Consider the following 26,863-nt stretch of genomic DNA (forward strand, 5'->3'; position numbering starts at 1 on the left):
ATTGGCAAATTCACAAAAATAGTGGGACAGAGATTGAGTGAGAAGAACAGACACCAGTAGAGATACTGTGCACATGAATGAAGCCAGTGCATATAATTTTTTTCTGTTGAAAATCAAGTGATTGTTTAGTATGAACTTGTTACAAAGAGACAATCCAAGTTTAAATTTTTTCCCTTATCCCTTTGATAAGATTTGCAATTTAGTAATAGTTATTTCTCACATTGTATTATAAACAGCTTTCCATGGATATAGAATGTACAATTACAAGATTAAAACCAGTTTTATAGCCTGTGCCTTCGGCCCCTTGGGGCTAAAAAAAACTGGTTTTAATCTTATGATTGTACATTTTTATATTCGTAGAAAGCTGGATATAATACAATGTTAGACATAGTTTTTTAGTATGGATGAGAACCGGTTCCTATCCACTGGATTCGAATGAATACAAGATAAACATTGATAGATCTTGTAAGGAAAATGAAAATATACCCCCCCCCCTCTATTCAAAATACGTATCTTGGCTACTGTAAGAAAGAGAGGACAAAAAGGTTTGTTGATGTTTCATTTTTTTAATAAAAAATTTTAAAATAAAAGTCTCAGAAATAATTCAATCTTTGCTTGAGACATCAAGTATCAAGAACATTGAACCAAAAACTGTCCTGAGTAGCTAAATTAAATTGATTTATAATTTTGTAAAATATTTCAGTAAGATTACTTACTGTTACTTTCGGCATTCTGTGTCAGTCTTTTTAAAATTGCAGCAGGAAATTAAAAGTTACAAAGCAAAACTAGATATATGGATCCATTTCTACAAACTTTCAGTTGCTTAATAACCTTTTATGCCTATAATGTCTAAAAGACATTTTTTAACTTATAAGATAACATTCAACTTTTTTTTAAACAGTTTTGGTAGAATAAATATTTACAGATAATGTTTGCTAAATATCTTGTAAATGTCTTGTACTTTCTATTTTGTGTACAAAATTTAGTATCTATTCTTCAAATAAAACTAAAGTACAGAAGCCACCTTTGTAGTCATAAATTATTTATCCTAGTCAACTGAAATCCTAATTTTTGAAAACATAATTCAGACACATGTGTACTAAAATTTAGTTTTTGTTTTAGAATTTGAAATCATCTTTAGTCAGTTCTATAATTCACATTCATTTAGTACATTCTCTTTAATGATTGATAAAAATGGGACCTTTTCTATGGATTATACTATGCTTAAATGTTAGTGCTAACATTGTCACAGGTAAGATATTTTAACAAAATATTTATTAAAAGTGATGAACAATTTATAAATAGCAAAGCAATAACACAAAGTAGACAGATGTCTGTCCATCTGAAGATTAAGATCTTGGTAACTGCTAAACCGATTGGGCTTTCCTCTTCTACCTACTAGCCCTGTGGATTTTAAGATATTTTATTATGGGATGGACAACACTAACCCCCCCAAAAAAAAGATACCTCCCCCCCCCCAAAAAAAAGAGGGAAAAACCCATCACATCTTGGGGCGAACCCACAATGAACAAAATGCTATCCCCCCTAGGGTGGGTCGATTTTGGACATTTTTTTTTCTGAGGCCAAAGCGGGGATCTGCACTCAATTTATATAGATATAATACACCTCTGGATGATTTAAAATTTATCCTAAGTCTTAAAACCGCTGACAACCAGACATTCAATTGTAAAGCTATTTGTAAATGGGAGTCAAAAATTTATTGAATCAGAACTATGGCTTCATGGTGCTCCCTGGAAAGACCTTGAGGAGCTGAGTCAGGAACTTTTGTCCGTTTCAAAAAATCTCGTTCCTAGCCTAAGAAAATCTAAAAAAAACCTACAAATTGGACAATTCTCAATAAACCTTAAAAAATTGTGTTTTTTTAGTGATTTCTAAGGCTAGGAACGAGATATTTTGAAACGGACAAAAGTTCCTAATTCAGCTCCTCAAGGCCTTTCCAGGGAGCACCATGAAGGCATAGTTCTGATTCAAAAATTTTTTTGAATGTCGTCTTTGCACACTAATAAGTAACGAATTATATTTTTAAGTGGTCGTGTTCTAAAACTCAATTTTTTAAAATTCTTTTTCGGTCAGAAATGTTTTTAAGGTTAATTTTATCTGTCGCTTTGTCTAATTCCGATATGAACCCGCCCTAATCCCCCCCGCCCCAAAAAAATGTGTACACAAAAAAAAATTATTGGGGAGTTTTGTAGTTGTCAAGATTTAACATTTTCTGTGTAGTAAAAGTTGTTGAAAATAAAGTTATCAAATACAAATTTACAGATTCTATGGTTGTTGCATGAATAGGTATTAAATAAATGCTATACAGAATAAAAAGAGAGGCTAGGAGGGGGGTAAATTTGTGCTTCCCATCATCTCTTTGGGCCCAAACCTAGAGGCTAGTGGCATAGCCACTAGTGTTATGTAAGAAAAACAGCCAAGCAGATTGAAATAAATATTAATGAATGTGTATTTGCTCATTTTTCACTATATTTATAGAAAAGGGGGGGTGGAAAACATTGTGTTTCAATTGCAACTGATCTTCCTTATACCTGTTTATGGCAAAGTATGCATAAAATGCATTTTTAAATTTAAGATCTACAGCTTCCTGTCTTTGCATCATGATATAGTGGAAGAATGTCATTCTCTGATACTATCAAAGTTATATAATTAAATTTCACTGTAAAGATTTCCACGTAAATTATTAGATAACTATTCTTTAAAGTATGCCTGCATGAAATGCTTTAACTGCTAAAAAAAATTCTTAGCATTTCAAAATGACATTTTATGTACAATGAAAATTTTGATAGATTTCTATTGCTCATAATACAATATTAACCCTTAACAGTCGGGGGGGGGGGGGGGAAGATGTTGAATGCACCCCCCCCTTCGTTTTTTTCTGTCTCATTTCCTGTGTCTGAAAGATAAAGCGTGACTTTTTGAGTATGGGTAAAAAAAAATTCTTCTAGCTTCAAAATAAGAAGATTACAGCCGTTTGAAATTTTTAAGTGAAAAAATTTTATTTTTAAACTTTACTTCTATTTTATGCTATTATTATCATGTCTACAACTTTAAAATCATCGTTACGCAACAGATGTTTGTCTAAATAATAGATGTATTACACTAGATGGTCTCTCTAAATAATAAATGTATTACACTAGATGGTCTGTCTAGTTAATAGATGTATTACACTAGATGGTCTGTCTAAATAATAAATGTATTACACTAGATGGTCTGTCTAAATAATAAATGTATTACACTAGATGGTCTGTCTAAATAATAGATGTATTACACTAGATGGTCTCTCTAAATAATAAATGTATTACACTAGATGGTCTGTCTAAATAATAGATGTATTACACTAGATGGTCTGTCTAAATAATAGATGTATTGCACTAGATGTTTGTCTAAATAATAGATGTATTACTCTAGATGGTCTGTCTAAATAATAGATGTAATACCATAGATAGTTTATCTGAATAATTCATTCAATTTGAAAAAGAAGATCAATGATGAACTGAAACTTAGTTGCCGAATGTGTACGCAGTTTCCTGAGTGTTTCCTCATCCTAGCTCAATATTTACTACTAGCTAAATAAGCTTCAAACTTCAAAAAAAAAATCAAAATTTGAAAAATTCAAATTTTTAATGTATAATGTATAAATCGTTTTACATTCAAATTTTGATTTTTTTGGAGAAAATTTTAGCTAGTAGTAAATATTGAGATAGGATTAGGAAACACCCAGGAAACTGCATACACATTCGGCAACTAAATTTCAGTTCATCAGATCAATCTAATGGATTTAAAAAACATGGATATATTGACCGGGGAAAATTTGTCGCCCATTTAAGTTGCAAATATGAACCTCATTCATTGGTCAGTTTGTTTATCTATTAGGAGGGTAGGGGATACTGGTAAATGGGGTGGATGAATACTAATTGTAGGTATAATTATTTTATACTTTGAGGAAGGGTGCCACCCCCACCCCAAATGAAATCGCCCCCTGTAGAAAAAATCCTGAGTCTCAATTCTCCCCACCCTCAAGTGCTCATAGAGGTGTTTAGGGGTGTAGTCGCTAGTGTTAAAATAAATCCCCTTTAATTTTTGTATACAAGTTACCTAACCCCTAGAGTGGTTTAGGGGGTACCCCAAATCATCACATTTATGTTTAAATCTAAAAAAAAATTAAGGAGGGGGGGGGGGGCATAAATTTCTTCATATATTACTAAGAAACGGGAGAGGAGGGTCTACAACCCTTTCCAAAATAGCTAAAAACCTGCCCGTGGCCAATATTTGACCTAACTGAACATTGTGGTACGAGTAATTCAGCCGCTTTCGAGTTCTTATTGAACGTACACATAGACAGACAAACATCATGTTACTTAGTAAGTTAGTAGATACTTTTAATAATTCATAATTTTTGTTATCAACATTTAAAACTTCCTTATGCTTTATAAATTTTATCAAAATTTTAAATTAATAAAATGAGTAATTTGTGTGTATTTTTAAAGACCGCTAATACATTTTAAACTACGTGAATCATACACATAACAAGGATGACAACATCCATGAAAGCGAAGCTCTGAAATGGTAGGACAAACGAACAGTAATACTTGTAGTGTGTCAGAGCTGAAAAATTAGAACATAAATGTGGAATAAAATTTTAATTAAATTTGTTGAAAAACTGCTTACATGCAGGATAATGTTTATGGGCATACTTACGTATTTAGGACTTGATTATAGAGATGCTTCGCTTATAACATTGTACTTTGTTGTCCTAAGAATCAGTATTCCAAAAATCAAAACAATCGAATAATTAGATCACTTAAAAATTTGTTGTTAAAAGTTTAAAAATCAACATGATTAAAATGGACGTACGGAATTCTGGTAACGATTATAGAGTTGCTACGCTTTCTAAATCGTACCTACCTACTGCAGGGATCACCCTGCAAAGTTTAAAATCGATAGGACAATTCTAACATGCCTAAATTAATGAAAAAAAGCTATCTGTTCCAGATGTACGGACCGACCCTAATTATAGAAAAGCTTCGTTTTTAATTATAAATCATACTAGAATTATTTGAACTGAGCATAATTTGTTTCACTGTTATCAATTCTTTCACATTTCCTGTTTTCAATACAGCTATCATAATCCTGTATAATAAAGTATTGAGTTTTTAGGTTAGGTTATATTGGGTACTAGATAGCCTCGCATATTCTTATTTTCTTCTTTCAAAATATGTATCTATCTTTCTATCTATATATCTATCTATCTATCTATCTGTCTGTCTGTCTATCTTTCTATCTATCTATCTATCTATCTATCTATCTATCTATCTATCTATCTATCTATCTATCTATCTATCTATCTGTCTATCTATCTATCTATCTATCTATCTATCTATCTATCTATCTATCTGTCTATCTGTCTATCTATCTATCTATCTATCTATCTATCTATCTATCTATCTATCTATCTATCTATCTATCTGTCTATCTATCTATCTCTCTATCTATCTATCTATCTATCTATCTATCTATCTATCTATCTATCTATCCATCTATCTATCTATCTATCTATCTATCTATCTATCTATCTATCTATCTATCTATCTATCTGTCCATCTATCTATCTATCTATCTATCTGTCTAAATTTATTTTAGATTGTTGTAAATTATTTTTTTTTAGGGGGTGAGGAGGGATGTGTATTATCCCACCATAAAAATTTTGTGGGAGCCTAGGAAATGAATTTGTTGTTTTTATTGGGGGGAGTTAAATCTATAATATTTTCATAAACTTTTGTTAGTGCTGAACCCTAATATTCTTTTTTTTTGGGGGGGGGGGTTAGCCCCAATAACCACCTTGGATATTCTTGACTGCTTGGCTAAAGGATATAGAATACGCGCGGATATATTGACAGGAGAAAATTTTTCATCAATTTACGTTGCAACAATGATTCTTATTTATTGGTCAGTTCTTTAATTCAGTAGGAGGGGAGGAGATGGGTTGGATGGGAAGCATCGTTATTTTAGCCAGCTGCGAGTATCACTTTGTTTGAGTTCATGAACACCTGGTGCAACATAGAAGTAATAATATAAATGGATGTATCATTACTTGGATCTTACACCAAATTTTGATGTTCTATACTAAAGTGAGCTCTGTAGCGGGCTAAAATAATGATGCCTTCCCGTTTACCCCATTCTATTTCCCCCTACTTGATACAATGCTCGACCAATAAATGGGGGAGGAAATTTCATCCTAAATTGACAACAATTTTTCTCCTGTTATAACATCCATGTGTATTCTACATCCATTAATACAGAATGTTTTTTTATGAGAACTGTTTTGAAAGCAATTTTACCCCACTTATAGTTATCAGAATTTAATGAAAAGTAGCTGATTTTCTTCGTTTTTTTAAACAATTGATAGTGCAACAAAAACTATTGTATTTTTTATTAAAAAGTAAAGTAAAATCTAAAATTCAAAACTTAGGTGTCAACCATCTAAATATGATTTTAGCGCATTTTTCTTATGCTAAAATCTTCTACCCTTCGCAAGAAAAAAATTGGATTTTCAGTAGTCGACTTTTGGGGGCCAGAACTCCCTCCCTGGTTGAGATATGGCATTTAAACATTGATATGTTCTAGTACATGTCACCAATAGTATCTATATCGATTTTTAGCTCTACATCTCAACTTTGAAGCGATTTACAGCCATTCTTGCATTAGGTAGAAAATTTGAGCGTAAGAAAAATGCGCTAAACCATTTTTAATGTTGACACCTAAGTTTTAGATTTTAGTGTAATTTTTAAATAAAACTGAAATATTTTTTTGTTGTCCATCAATTGTCTTAAAAAACGAAGAAAATAAGCCATTAATCATTAAATTCTGATAACTATAAGTGGGTTTTATAAAAGTTCTCATAAAAAAACACACTGTATATCGTTTGCTAAAGGAAGTGAGTATAGTTATCAAAGTTAAAGCTGAATGAATTAAATTATTTCTCTTATCAGTTAGTTTATATAAAACTATACAGCAATATACAATACACATTAAAGATAAGTATAATATAATATTTTTTGTAATCCTTATATAAAAGTAACAGGATGTCCGTCTATCTGTCTTTGTTTTGGGTGTTTGTATGTTTGTACTGAAGGATCTTGCCGATCAGGTTCTGCTTTACAGAGCTGGATCTTTAAATCATTTTAATCATGAGAGTACAGCATTTTATGAAATGCCGCGCTGTGATTGGCTGAAAATCGGCGCACTCTGATCTGGCTAACCACTAAAATGATTTAAAGATCCAGCTCAGGGTAGCTTCTCATAAGCCCTGGGAAGGTTTTAAACTGTTTTATTTGGGAGAGTACACCACCTTTCCAAGAGAAATCTTCCCTAGTAGAAATTACCCCCCCACCAAAAAAAAAATATTTTTAAGAACAACTTTATCTCTTAAAACAATAATTGAAAGTGGGGGGGGGGTGCACTTTCTTCCCCCATCCTAAGGGCCCCTAGAGGCCTATAGGGGCGTAGCTGATAGTCATGTATAAAGGCTTACTTAGGGTTAGGTATAAATATTTTTTTGCAAGAAAGTTAGTGCATAGCTAAGTATCACAGGGATCTAAAGGGATAAGATGATTGCCAATAAATTGATGTACATCCCCAATGATGCTTCATAAAATTACCCCTTCTGTACCAATGAATGTCCCCGATGAACCAACCAATCCTGGATTTTTTGTAAAATAAATAAACAAGGCTCTGCCAGAGAGGGGGGGGGGGACAGTGGGCTGTTTAATTTATTGAAAGTCCCCAAAGTTTTATAATAACTTTTTCTTATTCGTTGGCTTAACAACTTTGGGGATTGTTAATAAATTTTGATTGGTTGGTTTATTAAATTGAGTGTTTATACGTTTTAACCACTAATTGTTATCTACAGAAAAGGTAATTTTGTGTAGTAAATCGAGGATGTACATCAAGTTATCAGTCATTGTCTTATCCCTTTAGATCCCTGGAATCTGCCACGTCCTATTAGAAATAAAACTGAAAGATAAGGAAGGGATTTAGTTTAGATGTAGTTGATTCTTTATAGTCGTTGTGATAATAACCAGCACCAGTTATCTAAATCATTATATCTAAAAGGTAAATATTAAAACGTTTACATTGCATCAAATAACTATAACAAGAATGACAACTACCACAACGAAGCAAAGCAAATACAATGCAAAGCAAAACATGAAAAAAAAATGTTTTTACTGCTTAGTTTAGGTTAGTGAAATAGTTTATTTATTAGGATAAAACAATTATTTTGAATTTTTACTACAGAAATCGTATTCCTTCTACAAAGAAAGGGATGATATCATTGATTGCAGCTGAGAAACAATTGTTTTTAATAGTGCAGACGGACAATTAAATACTATTATTGGCAGTTACCCTCAAAGTGGCAAAAAAATCACTTTTTTAAAAAATAATGTTGAAATATTTGGTTTTTTTTAGTGTGTTAGTTATGGAACAGTTTTTCTTTATGCCTAACCCTGTAGGGCTAATCTGTACCTATATAATATAACTTATCCAAACACAATTAAACAATCAACAAATAAGAAACAATTTGTCCAAAAGTAGCGGAGAAATGTCTTAAACAATCCATTAGTTTTAAAGTTTAAAAACCATCAATTCATTATTTTATTTGTATAGAAGTTTTGCTCCCACAGCATAACTTGGCCTTGCTGTTATCTCTGTGTTTAGGTAAGTGTTAAACTATTTATTTTTATAAGGAGCGTAGCTACTATTTAAATAGGCCATGTTATGGGTATGAATTATAAATAATTCACTGATTTTCAAACTTACATAGGGTTTTACATACGAAATTTTACTATAAAAATGAAAAAAAATCAAACTAAGGAAGATACAGTTTTAGGTACTTATGAATAAAATTTATTACTTGGTATATTTACTATTTTAGTTATAGAGAAGCTTTGCTCCCAAGGAATAACTTGGCCTTGCTGTTATCTCTGTGTTTAGGTAAGTGTTAAACTATTTATTTTTATAAGGAGCGTAGCTACTATTTAAATAGGCCATGTTATGGGTATGAATTATAAATAATTCACTGATTTTCAAACTTACATAGGGTTTTACATACAAAATTTTACTATAAAAATGAAAAAAAATCAAATAAGGAAGATACAGTTTTAGGTACTTATAAATACAATTTATTACTTGGTATATTTACTATTTTAGTTATAGAGAAGCTTTGCTCCCAAGGAATAACTTGGCCTTGCTGTTATCTCTGTGTTTAGGTAAGTGTTAAACTATTTATTTTTATAAGGAGCGTAGCTACTAATTAAATAGGCCATGTTATGGGTATGTATTTCAAGCTTTACTTGTTTAAATCATTTTGAAATTTGATTAAAACAATGAAAAAAAAGTAAAATAAAGTAGGGAAGAAATACATAGTGTTAGGTACTCATGAATAAGGTAGATTTATTTTATTTTATATATATTATTTCAGTTATAGGGAAGCTTTACTTTCAAGGACTTTGACTTATCTTTGTGTTTAGGTAAGGAGTAGAATTATTCATTTTCACAAGTAGCACAGCTACTCTATTATAGCTAGGTTATGTCTGACTGTGGCTTTTTCTTCTATTAGTCTCAATATTAAGACAGCTACTATATACATAAAAAAAATTACTAATATTTATCAGATTTGAACAAAAAAAGGAGTTATTTATTAATTGATTTGTAGAGAAACTTTGCTCCTTAGAATAACTTGGTCTAGGCTACGCTATTGCTAATATATGAATATCCGTTCCTCTAAATAGCTTTTTTTCCCATTCCTTTACTATTAGGGCAGCACTATATATTTATGCACTTCGCCCATTTTTTATATAGGATTTTCTGTATTGAAAACTTCTATTCTTATTTTAGCTCTGTTCTACAATCAAGCTTCTTATAGATCCCAGGATGGTTTATTTGTGAGGATACCTTCAATTTCATGAGTAATATGAGAAAAATACCCCCCTTCAGAAAAAAAATATCTACTTTAAAGCAAGGGAATCAATCTCAATATTAGAGAAAAACACTAGAGAGAGAAAGGGTTATATAATAATTGTATTTCCCCATTGCAATGACCTTGTGCCGACTCTCAATTTGGGTCTTTTTAAATCAACCAAATGGTAACGGGAATATCAACACAGCCAAGAAGCAGAAAACAAATTGCTAGCATCTGTATTACACCTATATCTGTATATACACCTATACTATAGATTTGTTATCTCTACTTACCCAACCCCCCTCCCTATACGCTCTTTAAAGTGTTCCTAGAGGCCTATACGGGCGAAGCCTCTAGTGTTGAGGAGAAAAACTAAACAGTGATAAAATTTATGCACCCGACAAAATAACGTGAACTTTATCATGTATTCAATGGAAATATCCAAATTAAAATTGTTTGAAATTGCTTAGTTACAAAGATAAGAAAAGAAAAATTGTACATTAAAATAGGCAGGGAAAAACATTTAATGTTAAAACAAGGATGTCAACATCCATAAAAGCAAAGGTCTAAAATCAGACAGACAAACAAATAATAACTCTTGTAAAATCATTAATTTTTTTATAAAAAGTCTAAATAATTAGTTGCAAAGTTGCGTAAATACAGGAAATACTTGTATTTTAAAGTTTTGATTATAGAGATGACTTGCTTAGTATATTCCTCATAGTCATAGGAATCATTAATACAAAAATCAGATGAATATTATCAAGATTTCATATACAGAGTTGTTGTCAAAAAGTTTTTTTTTTAAAACAACAAGTTTTAAATGGACATACGGACAGTTAGATATTTGCTATGCTTTCTAAATTGTACCTTACTGTTATAGGAATCATAATGCAATTAAAGAAAAGCTACGCTTTTATTAGGGATAGATATAATTTATCCCAAGAAAAAGAAACTTAGCAAAACATAATATTAAACTTTACAGTCGGGGCTAAGAGGGGGTGTGGTGGGACGATGGGCTGTTGGGAATTTGAGTGCTCAATTTGACAGGGATCTAAAGAGATAAGACATTGTCCGACAAATTGATACACAACCCCTATGTTAATTCACAAGATTACCCTTTCTGTAGAATACTATTAGTGGTTGAAATGTTTGAACAATCAACATAATAAACAACCATTCAAAATTCATTAAAAGCCCACAAAGTTGTAAAGCCAGAGAACAAAAAACTTTATTAAAAATTTTTGGGGACTAGTGTAATAATAAACAACCCATTGTCCCCTCCGGAGAAGCTTTAAAAATACAGCTTATCCATTATTCTGTAATTTAAGGTTGATTTAGGTTTGGTAGAATATTCCTATTTAAACCAAGCATAAAGATTCAAGTAACACTAGTTACAATCTGAACTCCAAAAATCCTCACTAAAATGCTCGAACGGCCATGGTAAAACAATGTTTTTATTCAGTCAGAATTTGGAACAAAATGTTATTTGTAACATGATTTTTTTTATAGTATATATAGTTATTCCTAAGATGATTAGGCCATATATAAAAGAAAATTAAATTATCATTACGGCATAAAACCCAATATATTTTGCTCAGACCTTTAAATGATATTATGTTTTTATAAAAGTTTCTACTAAATGTTAATGATTGTTTGTCCCACAGCATTGTTTGATATATTTAGCTTCGCTTCTGTGGTTGCTTTTATTATTAATTTTACTGGAGGTATACAAAAGAAAGAAAAACGTAAAGGTTAAAATCTCTCTCTTTTCTGTTATCTCTTTTCTCTATATCACTCTCTCTCTCTCTCTCTCTCTCTCTCTCTATCTCTCTCTCTCTCACTCTATTTATTTTGCTTTTTCTTACTACCTCTGTCTTGTATTGCCAAGTATTGAAGCTGGGAAGGTTTGTAACTGTTTTGGGCGAGGGTTACACCCCTAGAGAAGAATTATCTCCCAAAAAACATTTTATTTTTACTTTTACTTTTATTGACTAAAATAAAACATGGATAGGTCGAATTAAATCCCCCCTCCCCCCTCCTCCAAAATTGTCACTATAGGCCTCTAGGGGCGTAGCCTTGAAGTCAGAATAATAGGACATAAATTTAAATTGGCATGACGTCAGTGGAAATTTCTAGAATATAAAGATAAAAAAATATTTAATTGTTTACTTATTAAAGATTATAAAACTAAAAGTGTACATACATTTTATAATAAGGGGATGGGGTTGTTTTTATTTGTTTGTTTATTACTTAAGGTTTGGTAAGGTTAGGTTATATTAGTTTCTAGGTAGCACCGCAGGTACAAGCAACCCTAGGGATAAGGGAACCCTGAAGGGGTTTGTTAGGCATACAAAAAAATTACACCCTTCCATCTCTTAATTTACTTATGTTTACACTAGTGGCTTCGCCCCTAGCCTCTAGGGGCTTTCCTCCAAGAGGTATAATTACATCTTCTATTACTTACCCAGCAGAACGGATCACAAATTTTCGCACCTACCCAGCAGGAAAACATTTTGCGATTAAATTCGCAAAATTCGTAAAATTCGTAAATTTCGTAAAATTCGTAAAATTCGTAAAATTCATAAAATTCATAAAATTCGTAAAATTTGTAAAAAAAAAAAAAAAAAAAAAAATGGGGGGGGTTTGTTTTTGGGGGGGTTATGGGTGTCCCACCCCCCAAGAAAATAGCTTAAAACCACCGCAGGACCAATAGGTATATACCCTGAAGAGTAGAATCCAATCGGTTCAGTGGTTACCGAGATCTTAAGGGACAGACAGACGGACAGACGGACAGACATCAAGCTACTTTGTATTATAGATAATATGCTACTAATGAAATGGATGTAGAGAGTATTGTCAGGTATTTTTGGGGGGAGGGGGAGGTGGGATGATATGTGAGCAAAGGTAGGAAATTTTTTAATTGGGGCCGGGTTAATTTCTAGTATCTTTATAAAGTTTAGTTGGTGCTATTTTTTTTTTTTGGAAGGGGGAATATCCTATTGGCCCACATGGACGTCCTTAAATGGATATAGAATACCTGGATATATTGACAGGAGAAAATTTTTCATCAATTTAGTTTGCTTTCATGATTCTCATTTATTGGTCGGTTATTTCATCAAGTAAAAGAGGAGGAGATGGGGTGGATGGGGAGTTTCGTTATTTTAGCCAGCTGCGAGTATCACTTTGTTAGAGTTCATGAACATCTGGTGCAACATCCAAGTAATAATATAAATGGATGTATTATTACTTGGATCTTACACCAAATTTTTATGTTCTATACTAAAGTGAACTCTGTAGGGGGCTAAAATAATGATATCCCTCCTTTACTTCATTCTATTTCCCCCTACTTGATACAATGCTCGACCAATAAATGCGGAAAGAAATTGCAACCTAAATTGACAACAATTTTTCTCCTGTTATAACATCCATGTGTATTATACATCCATTAATACAGAATGTTTTTTTTTATGAGAACTGTTTTGAAAGCAATTTTACCCCACTTATAGTTATCAGAATTTAATGAAAATTAGCTTATTTTCTTCGTTTTTTTAAACAATTGATAGTGCAGCAAAAACTATTGTATTTTTTATTAAAAAGTAAAGTAAAATCTAAATTCAAAACTTAGGTGTCAACATCTAAATATGATTTTAGCGAATTTTTCTTATGCTAAAATCTTCTACCCTTTGCAAGAAAAAAAATCGGATTTTCAGTAGTCGACTTTTGGGGGCCAGAACTCCCTCCCTCTGGTTGAGATATGGCATTTAAACATTAATATGTTCTAGTACATGTCACCAATAGTATCTATATCGATTTTTAGCTCTACATCTCAACTTTGAAGCGTTTTACAGCCATTCTTGCAAAAGGTAGAAGATTTAAGCATAAGAAAAATGCGCTAAAACCATTTTTAATGTTGACACCTAAGTTTTAGATTTTAGTTTACTTTTTAAATAAAACTGAAATATTTTTTGTTGTCCATCAATTGTCTTAAAAAACGAAGAAAATAAGCCATTAATCATTAAATTCTGATAACTATAAGTGGGTTTCAGAAAAGTTCTCATGAAAAAAACACACTGTATATCCTTTGCTAAAGGAAGTGAGTATAGTTATCAAAGTTAAAGCTGAATGAATTAAATTATTTCTCTTGTCAATTAGTTTATATCAAACTATACAGCAATATATACACATTAAAGATAAGTATAATATAATATTTTTTGTAATCCTTATAATACAGTAACCAAATCTATGTCTGTCCGTCAGGGCTGAAGGATCTCTGTAACCACTGAACCGGCATGCTTCTCTATACATTGTAGCTTCTCATAAGCCCTGGGAAGGTTTTAAACTGGTTTTTTTTTGGGAAGGGTACACAACCTTTCCAAGAGAAATCGTCCCTAGAAAAAATTCCCCCCCCCCAAAAAAAAAATAAAAATATTTTAAAAACAACAATTCTTTTAAAACTATAATTAAAAGTGGGGGGGGGGGTACACTTTCTTCCCCCAACCTAAGGGCCCCTAGAGGCCTATAGGGGCGTAGCCGATAGTCATGTATATAAGCATAATTAGGGTTAGGTATAGAGAATTTTTTGCAAGAAAGTTAGTGCATAGCTAAGTATCACAAGGAACTAAATGGATAAGAAGATGGCCGATAAATTGATGTACATCCACAATAATGCTTCACAAAATTACTCCATCTGTACCAATGAATGTCCCCAATGAACCAATAAATCAAAATTTAATAGAAGTCCTCAAAGTTGTTAAGCCAACAAATAAAAAACATTATTGGAAAACTTTGGGGACCTGTGTAATAAACAGCCCAATGTCCTCTCCCTACCTGTATGTGTATTAACATTATCATCTTAGTCTCAAAAGTTTTATAGTAACGGTTTCTTAATAATTGGCTTAACAACTTTGGGGATCACTTTTATTGAATTTTGTTTGGTTGGTTCGATTGTCCAAACGTTTCAAACAGTTATATTAATTAAGTATTGACTTTATTGTTATTTTTATTAACAAAGATGAGAGGGCTTTTTGGGATTCAACTCCTCAAGGGCCTCTAGGGGCGTAGCCTGAAGTGTTTTATAAAGATGAATAATAGACAATTTTCAACATTATTTTATTTCATTAAAACATTGAATAAAAGTGCAGTTTTCTCTACATAAAGTTGATATATTAGCTTGGTAAATGTGTCCTAAAACATGTCAGAATAAAGTAATCATATAATTGTCATTTTCAGATATTTTCCCCCCAAAGATGAGGGTGTTGTTTTTATTGTTTGGTACATTTCTGTTGAGCAGCTCAGCATCTGCTGTTAAAGTTGGGCCATGTTTGACAAAGATGGAGAATAGGCAATTTTTAACAAAATATTATTTTAGAAAAGAAATAAAAAAAGAGAACTTGGTAGAAGTCTTAAAGTTCATGAACACTATATTTAATAGCAAAGCTTTTCTATAATTAGGGTCAGTCCAACTGTTAGTGCCAAACGGATAGCTTTTTTTTGTTAAATTTGTCATGTTAGCATTGTCCTATCGATTTCAAACTTTGCACTGTGATCATTCAAGGGGTATAACTGCTGATAAATAATTAAGTGAGTGTGTGTTAGGATTGCATTAATAAGACAGATTTAGTTAAAACCAGTTTTTTATATTTGTAGAAAGCTGGATGTAATACGATGCTAGACATAGTTTTTTCGTATGGATGAGAACCAGTTCCTATCCACCGGATTCGAATGAATACGAGAAAAAAAAAATACCAAACTGTTAAAAATGACCCATGCTGCCAGGACTTTTGCCTTCATGGAGGGAACAGTTGGACCTCTGTATAACACTGAGACAGTAGAAGAGTGTCAGAACATCTGTGTACAGATGACCAAGTGTATGGCATACACTTATGAGGTTGTATCATAAAATATACATAATATGTCTAGATGATCCATCTGACCCCAAAATTTGTCAAACTAGAAAAGGAAATTCTAGCAGATAAATGCCTTGATTTATGTTTGTTACACACAATTCTTTATAACAATACCATCAACAAAATTTTGTTCAGGATATAATTTCAAAAAGCTAGCTCTATCCTAAGAAATTCAAGTTTTCATAGCTGACTAATAATACATGTTTTTCTACAATTTAATTTAGCTTACAAAATTTTTATTCTGAGCAATATGACTATATATCGATGACTCATTATGCGTATGAATTGAAAAAATGTAACCAAAATCTGTACACTTTTTAACCAACAGTATGACCGATTTGTTCCTCCACTGTTTTCCTATTATCTGATTTAGAGATTGTGTCTCTAGATTATCTCTATTTATCATAACATTAATCAAAGCAATTAGAAATCAGTAAAGATATAACTAAGTAAAAGAAAAATTAACTTTCACCATCTAAATATATATATGTTTGAATGCTTGTATCTGGCACCGAAAAAAGAATTTTAATTTGATACCAATAATAAGAAAAGAGGTAACTCAAGCTGAAGTGTAATAACAGCTTACAATGACAATAATAAGACTTGAAGCTGGATATTTTAATTAATTTACCTTTGAGCAAAGCAGTTAATCATGCCTATTGTAATATTCTAACTTTAGTTTAACTCAAAGAAGTGTTCCATCTACCACTTCTACCCTGACATTGGAAACTTGGAAAAAGAAATTCCTTGCAAGGTATTCTAAGCTGAGTTAAATAAGATATCAATTTTGCTGATAATATGTTATTTTTTGAGGAAAATAAAAAAAGAAAAAAAATGTTTTAATTATTTTTATATTTTAAAGTATTATCCTGTATTTTAAATATTTTTTTCCTATTAGGAACCTTGTGTCACTTATTACATAAGTTTGCCTACTTTCTGTTACAACATATCTACAGATTATATTTTCTAGTAAGTACCAAAGAACCACTTCTTATCATTCTAAATTACACTTTCAAGAAATCTGTTTTTCTTTTTCTCAATCTGAAAAAAGAAGGAAAAACAAATTCTAAATACTAAGATGAGAAATTGAATATAGAGATAATATTGGTTTTCACAATAGGGCCTTTCTTCATGATAAAATTAACTGCCACTGCAATGCTCTTTTTATATTCTTTTATTACTTTTACAAAAATTAAAATTAGATTCCTGCTTCTTTTGAAAAATCATATTTTTGTTACAGTCGTGCCTACCTGACGAGACTAGACGATTGCAATACGTTTGCAAGTCTATGTAAAAGTGTTCACATTCTAGAGGTTAATAATTCAATTATCAAGTTAAGATGAAGACCGAACACAAGGACAATTACAGATATTTTTTTTATAATAATAATGATAATAATACAATTTGAACTCTCATAACTTTACAACTCCATTCTAAACAATGTTAAAATCAAAGTTATCTATTGTATATATTTCAAAAAGTAAAGATATAAAGATTCAAAAGAGGATTTGTAGTTGAATTTTTTGCATTCAATATTTGTTGGCTATTTGAACCAGGGAAAAATTGTAATAAAATTCTATGAAATGTTTAAATAATATTTTTTTAATATATCAGGAGAAACTGAATGATCATGACAAAACTCTGATTGATATGCAAGATAAAAATGATGCATTACAGGTCCTTATTTTTTTCATATCTTATTTTCAAATTTTGTATCATACATTAAATGTTCAGTAATTAGAATTTGATGTAGAAAAATAAAATTCACAACTTTTAAAATATTAACTACTTTTAGTCAAAACTGGATAAACTTGAGAAAATGGCTTTGTGTAACTTGCTTAAAGGGGATTATGATACAAGGGCAGGTAATACTTCATATCCTTATCAATCTTTGTTCAATTATTCCTGTAAAAGTTTTGAACCTAGAAGAAAGCAAAATCATTTAAACAAAAAAATAAGATTAAGATTTCATATGGTGAAAAAACAATAATAAACAATACATTTTGAGCTAGGCTAAATAAGCACAAGCAAGCTTCAGCCTCATTAGCCTACAGAAGTTTTTAGCCACAGACACCTATAAACTGTGTGGCCATCTCGAACGCCTCATTATCATCTGTGGAACACTCAATGGGTCAGGATTTAAAACCTGAACAGAAACACATAGATGTTATGGACACTTTTAGATATAGTGATCAACTAAAAAACCTATAAACAAATATATTGAGGATTGATGACATGATTTTGAGGGTTTTTAAGAATAAAATGGAAAAAGACAATTATAAAACAGAAAAATTTATTCCAGTCCTGGCTTCTATGAAAATTGGAGCCTGTTTTGCTCGCTTTTTGAGATATCTTAAATGGGATAATATAAGGCTTTTGTAATATATAATAAATTTACCTTTAATTTTTAGTCCCTTTCAGCCACCTATAAAGCCGCACCTTTAAAGTAATCCATGCATCTAAGACAAAGCTGTAGTCACAACAAACTTTGCAGATTCTAGTCAGGATATAAATATATGATTAATTTGAATTCCCTCTTAAAAATTACCCTATATAAAAGTATATATTAAAGTATATACTTTCTGTCTTTGCACACAAAAAAATGTGACAGAATAAATCAAAGAGGAAGGTATTTTAGGGCTGAATGTATGGTTTACAACAGAGCACTTCTTAGTTTCTTATACAAAAAAATCACGCATGAACAGAAAAAGCCTAAAAACTATCCTAAATTGTTAAACATACATAAACAATTGATAGTGTACCAAAGAAAAGTTCTTTTGGTCCTTAAATAATACAAAATTATTTTTTTTCATTTTGACTTTAGCAACGCTATCAACTTTAACACATTGAAGAGGAGATGCTAATTTTGTTCTAAAATGCGCAATTTTTAGAGTTGAAACATGATTAATACCTTAATCTCTTCCTTTAAACTTTATTGACAATCAAAAACCTTTAAATCAACACATTTATTAATGTGTAGAACAGCTCTTCACAAGTCATTTTTACCTGGAGGTTGATTGTGGAAAAAGCATGGCCTAATATCAATTTTTTTTTTCATAAATGGAATAGTCTTTACTTGAGTAAAATATGGTATCAATGCTAGATTGGCTACATTATTCTAACTAGTTCTATAACCAATTAATCTTCCAAAAATCTAGCTTTCTTTCTTTGCACTTCTTTGTACTTGTTTTTCTTGTCAAAATGATAAAATGTTTTAACAAATAGTCTTAATATATGAGATAATATAAATAAAAAAGGATATCCAGGGAGGTTGGTTAAAACTTCCCTTATTACCTCTTAGCAGATGAACTACCCCTTCCTGTTAAACCTACATAAATGGGACACAAAAAATACATTATGCATGAAAATAACTTTACAGTAGTGAAGCTACTATAAAATTAATTTTGTTTAAACCATAGATTAGCAAACAAAGCTCTTTACAACTGCCCTCTGTTTGCTAGTGGACCAGGGGGGGGGGCAGTTTGTACACTTTCACGTAAATAGTAAGCTCTGAGGCACATGTTTTCAGGTGTGTTTAATTATGAGAAAACTAGGGGCTACGCCCCTAGAGGCCTCTAGTGGCATTTAAATGGTTTTTTTATTTAAAATATCTAATTTGAGACAAACAGACATCCTGTTACTTTAGTATCAGGATATATCAACAGTAATGAAAAACTGTTGAGCTGCAAAATTGTTGTAATATTTATTAATAGCCACTGCAGGCGACTGGTAGTTTGCAGCTTAACAGTTTTTTGTTACTGTTGATATATTTTCTCAAAATCATATGGAAAAAGGATAAGAAGATAAGAAGAATACTAACCCCTTTTCATTGTAAAATACTACTTCCCCCCTAGTAAAATAATTCGTCTGCTATTTAGCTAAGCCGCCTACGGCTTTTTGCATCGTAATCATAACTTATTCTATATATGTAAACAAAATTTTTTTTAAATTTATCTTATTATTATCATTATTCTATAATTTATTAGGTTTTTAATAAAAACTTTAAGAAAATATTTAAAATACAATTTGATTTAGGATCTTAAATAACAAACAGCCAGGGGTGGCTTTGGTGCGGCAGAAAAGTTTGTTAAACCTAGTTTAAAAATGGGAGGATTTACATTTATTGATCAAAATTTTTTTTTTTAAATAAGCTTAAATGTAATATTTAAATCTAATTAACATAATAAAAACTTTTAAAATTTATAATTCAGCTATAAGCCACCAGGATCTCTAGTTGTCTACTTGAAAGACATACACAAAAACTAAGGATAAATATTAAATAGAATATTTCAAAAATGTATAATATAAATTAGTGAATAATCTGTAATGCTATCTACGTTTTTTCTAAGACAATACTCGTTTTTTTAATATTTTTAACATTTTCAAGTGATATTATTTAGCCCTCAGGGTTTGGCTCTTTAGTGATGAAAATCCAAAACAAGAAAAATACAGACAAAATAAAAATAGATGAACACTTTGATATTCTAGTTCTACATCCAAAGCTAGATGGCACTGAAAAACTGATTATTATGATTTACAATCAAGTTTTTATATTAATTTGTAAAAACGTTTATTTATTAAGAAATAAAAGTTAGATAGACTGCAATATAAATCTTAAAAACTAATAATGTGTGTAATGATTAAAGTCAGTAGCAAAGTTAAGAGAAAGTGATAATGATAATTTTATATTCTTTCATCAGGTTTTATCAGAATTGGTAATATTTCAAAATATTTCTATATCATAAAAATCAGATGTATGCTTCAAACAGCAACTATAATTGTCTTGAAATTACATCTAATTTTAAAATATTCCCATTTTGAAAATTGGTGGAATAACAATAAAAATTCAGCGCGGCAATTGCTCAATAGGCCTCTAGGCCCACTGCCTATTTTAGTCCTCCAAATACCTTGATTCCTCTCTTTTATTATTTTCTCTATGCTCATAATTAACCAAAACAAACCTCCAAAAAACAAGATTACATGTTCAATATTACAAGTTTAGCTGAATAATTGCACCAGTGCAGTGGTCAGCCGCCAACTTAAAAGTTTTGCAGAATATTTCTAGCCTGACCCATAGTATTATAATTCAGAGCTCTATCTGGTATTTGGGCCTCAGAGCGCACTGTTTCTGTGAAAGTGTACAACCCCCCCCCCCCCCATTGCCCCTTTATTTAAGTTTAATAAAGACATAGAGTCATTCTATATGTTTTAATTACAAATCCACTACTGATAGATACTGAATCTTGAAACTATTTAATAAGAACATCTATTTGTGTTAAATAAAAAAAAACAAGGTTCACAACATCCATAAGTAGCAAAGCACAAAATCTATTGTGAAATATACAAATGGACAAAGTGAGTCATAGAGCTGATTATCTGTTATCACAAGAAAAGAAAAGAAAGAGCAGTCTGACCGTTACGGATGTGTAATACTTAATTATGCTCCATATTTATGTGAAAGCTACAAGAATTTTCAGCCTTCTATTTTACAGGAGCTGAGAAAATCACGCCCCCCCCCCCCCCCCCCCCCGTTTTGTCTCTAACAGACAGACATTTCGAAGTCCTAAACAGCTATTTGTTAAATCATTTTGACAAGAAAAACAAGTACAAAGAAGTGCAAAGAAAGAAAGCTAGATTTTTGGAAACAGATTAATCAATTATAGAACTAGTTAGAATAACGTAGCCAATCTAGAATTGATACCATAATTTACTCAAGTATTGACTATTCCATTTATGGAAAAAAATTGATATAATGCCATTCTTTTTCCACAATCGACCTCAAGGTAAAAACGACTTTTAACAAGCTGTACTCCTACACAATTATAAATGTGTTGATTTTAAGGTTTACAATTGTCAAGCAAGTTTAAAGGAAAAGTTTTAGATATAAAACTTATGTCAACTCTGAAAATTGTTCAAATGAGAAAAAAAATACAGTTTTAACATTTTTGTGTTGGCAGCCATGAGTTCACCTAATTCTATAAAAAAAATAAAAAAATCTCTCTCTATTATCAGAAAAAAAATATTTTTTTTCAACACACTATCATTTCTTAATGTATTTTTAACAATTTAATATACAGCATGACCCTCAAAAAAGTATTTTTAAGCATCTGCAGCCCTTATTTCTCAATGAATTATTAAAAAATGCATATGTCCTTGTTCTCCATAGTATTCCACGTAAGTAGATATAAAAATATTTTTTTTACCTCCATTAACACCGGAGATTTTTAGAGCTAAAGTTTTGAAAAAGTGACTGAGAAAAAGAATTTTTTTTTGTTTCTCTTATTTTTTGGATGGTTATATTATGTTTTTCTGGCAATTGAATAATGAGACATAAAGAAAAACAAGTTAACTAAATATTTCTTTTTTATTACACCTAAAAATATCAATTTTTAATGGCAAAAAATACTACTGAATGAATTGATTATTTGCAAATTTTAGGTTATTTATTAACCCTTATTTATAGAAAAGGATTAATTATGACAGTTGCTCCGCCTACTTTTCTGACATCTCAATTATTTAATAAGGGGTAAATTAAGCTTTTTAGACTAAAAAATCATTATGTTTAATTTTTATTTTCTTTATAACTTTTTTGTTATTAAAGTTAGGATTGTGAAACAAAAACAATTTTCCTGCTATATTCATAGAGATTTATTTGGTTTTTTAATCTTAAACAATTTTGCCTAATAAGTAAGTTTTTCAAAATATCATTAAACTAAAAAGACTCAAAAAATATGTGTAAAAAAATGCTTTTTAATAAAAAACTAAATTTTTTATTTCATTTTTGTATAAAGTTTCTGCTAGTAACAAAAATAAAAGGATTTCTAGCTTAATTTTGCTAAAAAAGTCGTATCATGTTAAAAGTTACTTTTTCCTCAGTCACTTTTTCAAAACTTTAGCACTAAAAATCTCCAGTGTTAATGGAGGTAAAAAAAATATTTTTTTATCTACTTACGTGGAATACTATAGAGAATAGGACATATCCATTTTTTAATAATTCATTGAGAAATAAGGGCTGCAGATGCTTAAAAATACTTTTTTGAGGGTCATGCTGTAGTTTTTAGGCTTTTTCTCGTCATGCGTGATTTTTTTGTATAAGAAACTAATATGAAGTGCTCAACAGTGAAAATGAAATAGCTACCAATGAAACCACCCAACAGAATTTTTAGTTTTACACCTTATTGGTTAATTGTTGCTTCTTTTTTTATAAAGGCATTTGCTACATGTACATTGCGGAGAAGCTGACATGGTATGAAGCCAGGGAGAGATGCCAGCAACTTGGAGGAGATCTTCCTAGTATCCACTCTCAACAAGAAAATGATCTTGCACATAGTAAGATAATTTAGAATATTTTTTTTGTAAATATAAGAATCACAGCAAAAAAATCTAACAAGAAAATAATTTAAAACCGAGCAGAAGCTATATTTTAAGAGTAGAGCTCAATAGGAAGTTATCAAAATGTTAAGCTTTAGACGGACATAACAACATTGTTCTACTTGTATTATAGATTATGTCTGTGGATAATTTAGGCTTAACTTGGGTAAACCCATTTTAGATTCTTTATTGCACTTTTAATATTTCATTTTAGGCCTTACCAAAGGAAAAACATATAATCCGTGGATTGGCTTGAATGACCAACAAAATGAAAGTATCTTTACATGGTCTGATGGTAGCACAGGTGAAATTTACACTTTGCATACATGTATAGAAAACATATTATCTATAATACAAAGTAGTTTGATGTCTGTCCGTCCATCCCTTAAGATCTTGGTAACCACTGAACTGATTGGATTCTACTTTTAAGGGTCCTGTGATGGGTTTAGGCTATTTTCTTGGGGGATGGGACAAAATATTATTTTTTTTATGTAGGTAATCTTTTTTGTTAACAATGTGTTCACAAAAACTTCTTTAAAATGCAACTTAATTTCCTACAAAGAAACTGATCAAACTCAGTTCATATACAGTATGACCCTCGAAAAAGTATCTTTAAGGGTATACAGTCCTTATTTCTTAATGTATCACAAAAAATAGCATATGTCCTTGTTCTCTGTACATTTCCACACAAACATATATAAAAATTTTTATTTTACCTCCATTAACACCGGAGATTTTTAGAGCTAAAGTTTTGAAAAAGTGACTGAGGAAAATAATTTTTTTTGTTTCCCACTATTTTTGGATGGTTACATTATGTCTTTCTGGTAACTGAAGAATGATAAACAAAGAAAAACATGGTAACTAATTATTTCTTTTTATTCCACCAAAAAATATGAATTTTTAAAGGCAAAAAATACTACTGAATGAATTGATTATTTGCAAATTTCAGGCTATTTACTTACCCTAATTTAAGAAAAGGATTAATTATGACAGTTGCTCCGCCCCCTTTTTTGACATCTCAATCACTTAATAGGGGGTTAATTAAGCTTTTTAGACTAAAAAATCATTATAATGTAATTTTATTTTCCTTATATCTTTTTTGTTATTAAAGTTATGATTATGAAACAAAAACAATATTACTGCTATATTCATAAAGATTTATTTGGTTTTTTAATCTAAAACAATTTTGCCTCATAAGTAAGTTTTTCAAAATATCATTACACAAGAAAGACTCAAAAATATGTGTAAAAAAAGACTTTTATCTTAAAACCTAAATTTTTTGTTTCATTTTTGTATAAAGTTTCTGCTAGTAACAAAAATAATAGGATTTCTATCTTAATTTTGCCAAAAAAGTCAATTTATGTTAAAAGTTACTTTTTGCTCAGTCACTTTTTCAAAACTTTAGCTCTAAAAATCTCCAGTGTTAATGGAGGTAAAATTAATTTTTTTATATATGCTTGTGTGGAAATGTACAGAGAACAAGGACATATGCTATTTTTTATGATACATTAAGAAATAAGGGCTGTATACCCTTAAAGATACTTTTTCGAGGGTCATACTGTATAACCTCTTAGGACAAAGCCCCTTTAGGCTATGGGCAAGGTCCATAGTACACATAATGGCCACAGTAAAAGTGTCTGACTATGACGTCAGAAAAAATTAACAATTAACCAATGAGAAGCCAGTATTCACTATGGTAAAATATATAGCGGCCTCTCATTGGTTAGTTGTTAATTTTTTCTGACGTCATAGTCAGACACTTTTACTGTGGCCCACATAATAAGATGATAAATAATAAAATAAAAATTTTAAGTAAAGACAAGAAAGACAACATCCAAAACAAATAGGACAGGACATAGAAACCTTAGCAAATATTGAGTAACAATGTTTTTAATACTAAATGATTCAAGGGGGGAAGGGGAAAAATCATATAATTTTTTTGTGTCAAGAAAATCAATAAAAAAATAGACTTATAAATAGAGTCATTAGACACAAGTGGGAACTAAAATTATATACTAAAGATTAAATGTGAATTTTTTCATATGTGACATCTCTATTAAAAAAGCTTTGTCATTTTTTATTGTAATTACTTGCTATTTATTTTAGTAAACTACACACAATGGCGCTCTGGTCAACCAAATCAAGGGCAAAGTGCAAACTGTGTTTCTGTAAGTTTATTTCTTATCATAATAACCCTAAAAGATCAGGTGGGCGTTTTCATCCCCCTAATCAACTTGGACTAATAAACCAAATAAAACCATTAGAAATAGCTCTTTATTTTTCTTCATACCTATGCTATCAAAAGTTTCTGTTAAGTATATGCAATTAAAAGAGTTATTTTTCTTAAAACTAATAATAATATATAACTAATAAATATCAAAATATTTTCTACTTGCGGCTACGCCCTAGAGCCCTCTTTGTTAAATATCAGCTGTTTACCAAAAATATTTTTTCGCCACTAGATGGCGTTAGTTATGTTTTTTGCTAATTTCCAAAAATATCCGCAGTGCAACATTTTTTAATTTTTAACGATCTATCTTGGGAGGGTGGTAATAATCTCCACAAAATAGCTTAAAACCTTCCCAGGACCTATGAAGAGCTACACTGTAAAGGAGCACCATATCAGTTCGGCGGTTAGCGAGATCCTTTGGTAAAAAAAAACAGACAGACAAATTAAATGTTATTCTAATAATTACATTGCAATATCATTCTTATGTTATGATATAAAAAAATAGTATGAGTTTATTAAGGTTTTCATATTACATGTAAATTTTGTAGATTGGGATATCTACTGGACATTGGTATGATGAACCCTGTGAATTTAAAAGGCCTTCAATTTGCAGAATATGATGTATAATATACAAGAATTATATTTTCTGTGCTTTTTTGAGAATACATTTGAAACAGTTATTATCTATGTGTTATGACTGGTTATAAAACAAAACTCTGCATGTTTTTAGTAGCAAAGCAACTCTATAATTCAAAATGTCTGTCCGTAAGTATTGAATTGGGAGAAACGTGATTTTCTTGGTTTCTATAACATATAGAAGGCTGAAACTTTTTGACAACATTTCCATCATTAAGGAGCATCTTGAATTTAACAAATACTCTAAAAATCTACTTATATATATTCCCATCCACAATTTTTTTTGTGCTTCGCTATGGATGTTGTCATCTTTGTTTTTCAAATATCTGTTTTGTGTCTGACAAAGAGCAGTATTACAAACATAAGATATAATAATTTAAAATAATAAATAATAATACAACATAGAAATAATACAAATTATATAATTTTAATAATAATTTTAGTAATAAATAGATAACAAAAGAATTTATAGCATTCTATTATAGAAAATTTTAATCAAATATTAACTGAGAATAATAGAATTAATATCCTTTAAAAAATAGTTTTCATTCTACAGTCTCTATGACTTAGTGAGTAGAGCTGCTAAAGATGATTAAAGTAAATATTAATTAATAAATATTATGAAATAATATTTAAATAATATGAATTTGTTAAAAGACAGTGAATAGAAAAAAAATAAAAATATTTGAATAAATTAATTTAAAATCTCACCATAAGAGAGTTTTCAAACAGCAG

At 30.4% G+C, this 26,863-nt stretch overlaps 1 protein-coding gene across 2 annotated transcripts; it reads left to right on the forward strand.

Annotated features, from left to right (window-relative positions):
* The first annotated feature begins 1,136 nt into the window (after window positions 1–1,136).
* Window positions 1,137–26,173, forward strand: LOC145314774 (uncharacterized). Of its 2 annotated transcripts, XM_080154851.1 has the most exons (15): window positions 8,603–8,739; window positions 8,957–9,015; window positions 9,232–9,290; window positions 9,503–9,551; window positions 15,215–15,326; window positions 15,761–15,872; window positions 16,571–16,645; window positions 16,790–16,860; window positions 17,132–17,204; window positions 17,506–17,568; window positions 17,687–17,756; window positions 23,101–23,220; window positions 23,477–23,566; window positions 25,369–25,430; window positions 26,041–26,173. In XM_080154851.1, exons 5-15 carry the CDS (start codon window positions 15,232–15,234, stop codon window positions 26,110–26,112), a joined length of 903 nt encoding a protein of 300 aa, XP_080010977.1. In that variant the 5' UTR covers window positions 8,603–8,739; window positions 8,957–9,015; window positions 9,232–9,290; window positions 9,503–9,551; window positions 15,215–15,231; the 3' UTR covers window positions 26,113–26,173. The 2 variants fall into 2 exon arrangements, with proteins under 2 accessions (XP_080010976.1, XP_080010977.1); XM_080154850.1 differs by lacking the exons at window positions 8,603–8,739; window positions 8,957–9,015; window positions 9,232–9,290; window positions 9,503–9,551 and adding an exon at window positions 1,137–1,252.
* Window positions 26,174–26,863: the final 690 nt, after the last annotated feature.

Source organism: Acartia tonsa, chromosome 3, assembly GCF_053477335.1.
Source record: "Acartia tonsa isolate MP-2025a chromosome 3, ASM5347733v1, whole genome shotgun sequence".
Classification (NCBI taxonomy): Eukaryota; Metazoa; Arthropoda; class Copepoda; order Calanoida; family Acartiidae; genus Acartia; species Acartia tonsa.

Coding starts and splice junctions, on each gene's coding strand:
- LOC145314774 (XM_080154850.1), top strand. CDS start 1,195: ATGGGACCTTTTCTATGGATTATACTATGCTTAAATGTTAGTGCTAAC. Junction 15,873..16,570: donor GTATGGCATACACTTATGAG/GTTGTATCATAA, acceptor TTCTAACTTTAG/TTTAACTCAAAGAAGTGTTC. Junction 17,569..17,686: donor ATAAAAATGATGCATTACAG/GTCCTTATTTTT, acceptor AACTACTTTTAG/TCAAAACTGGATAAACTTGA.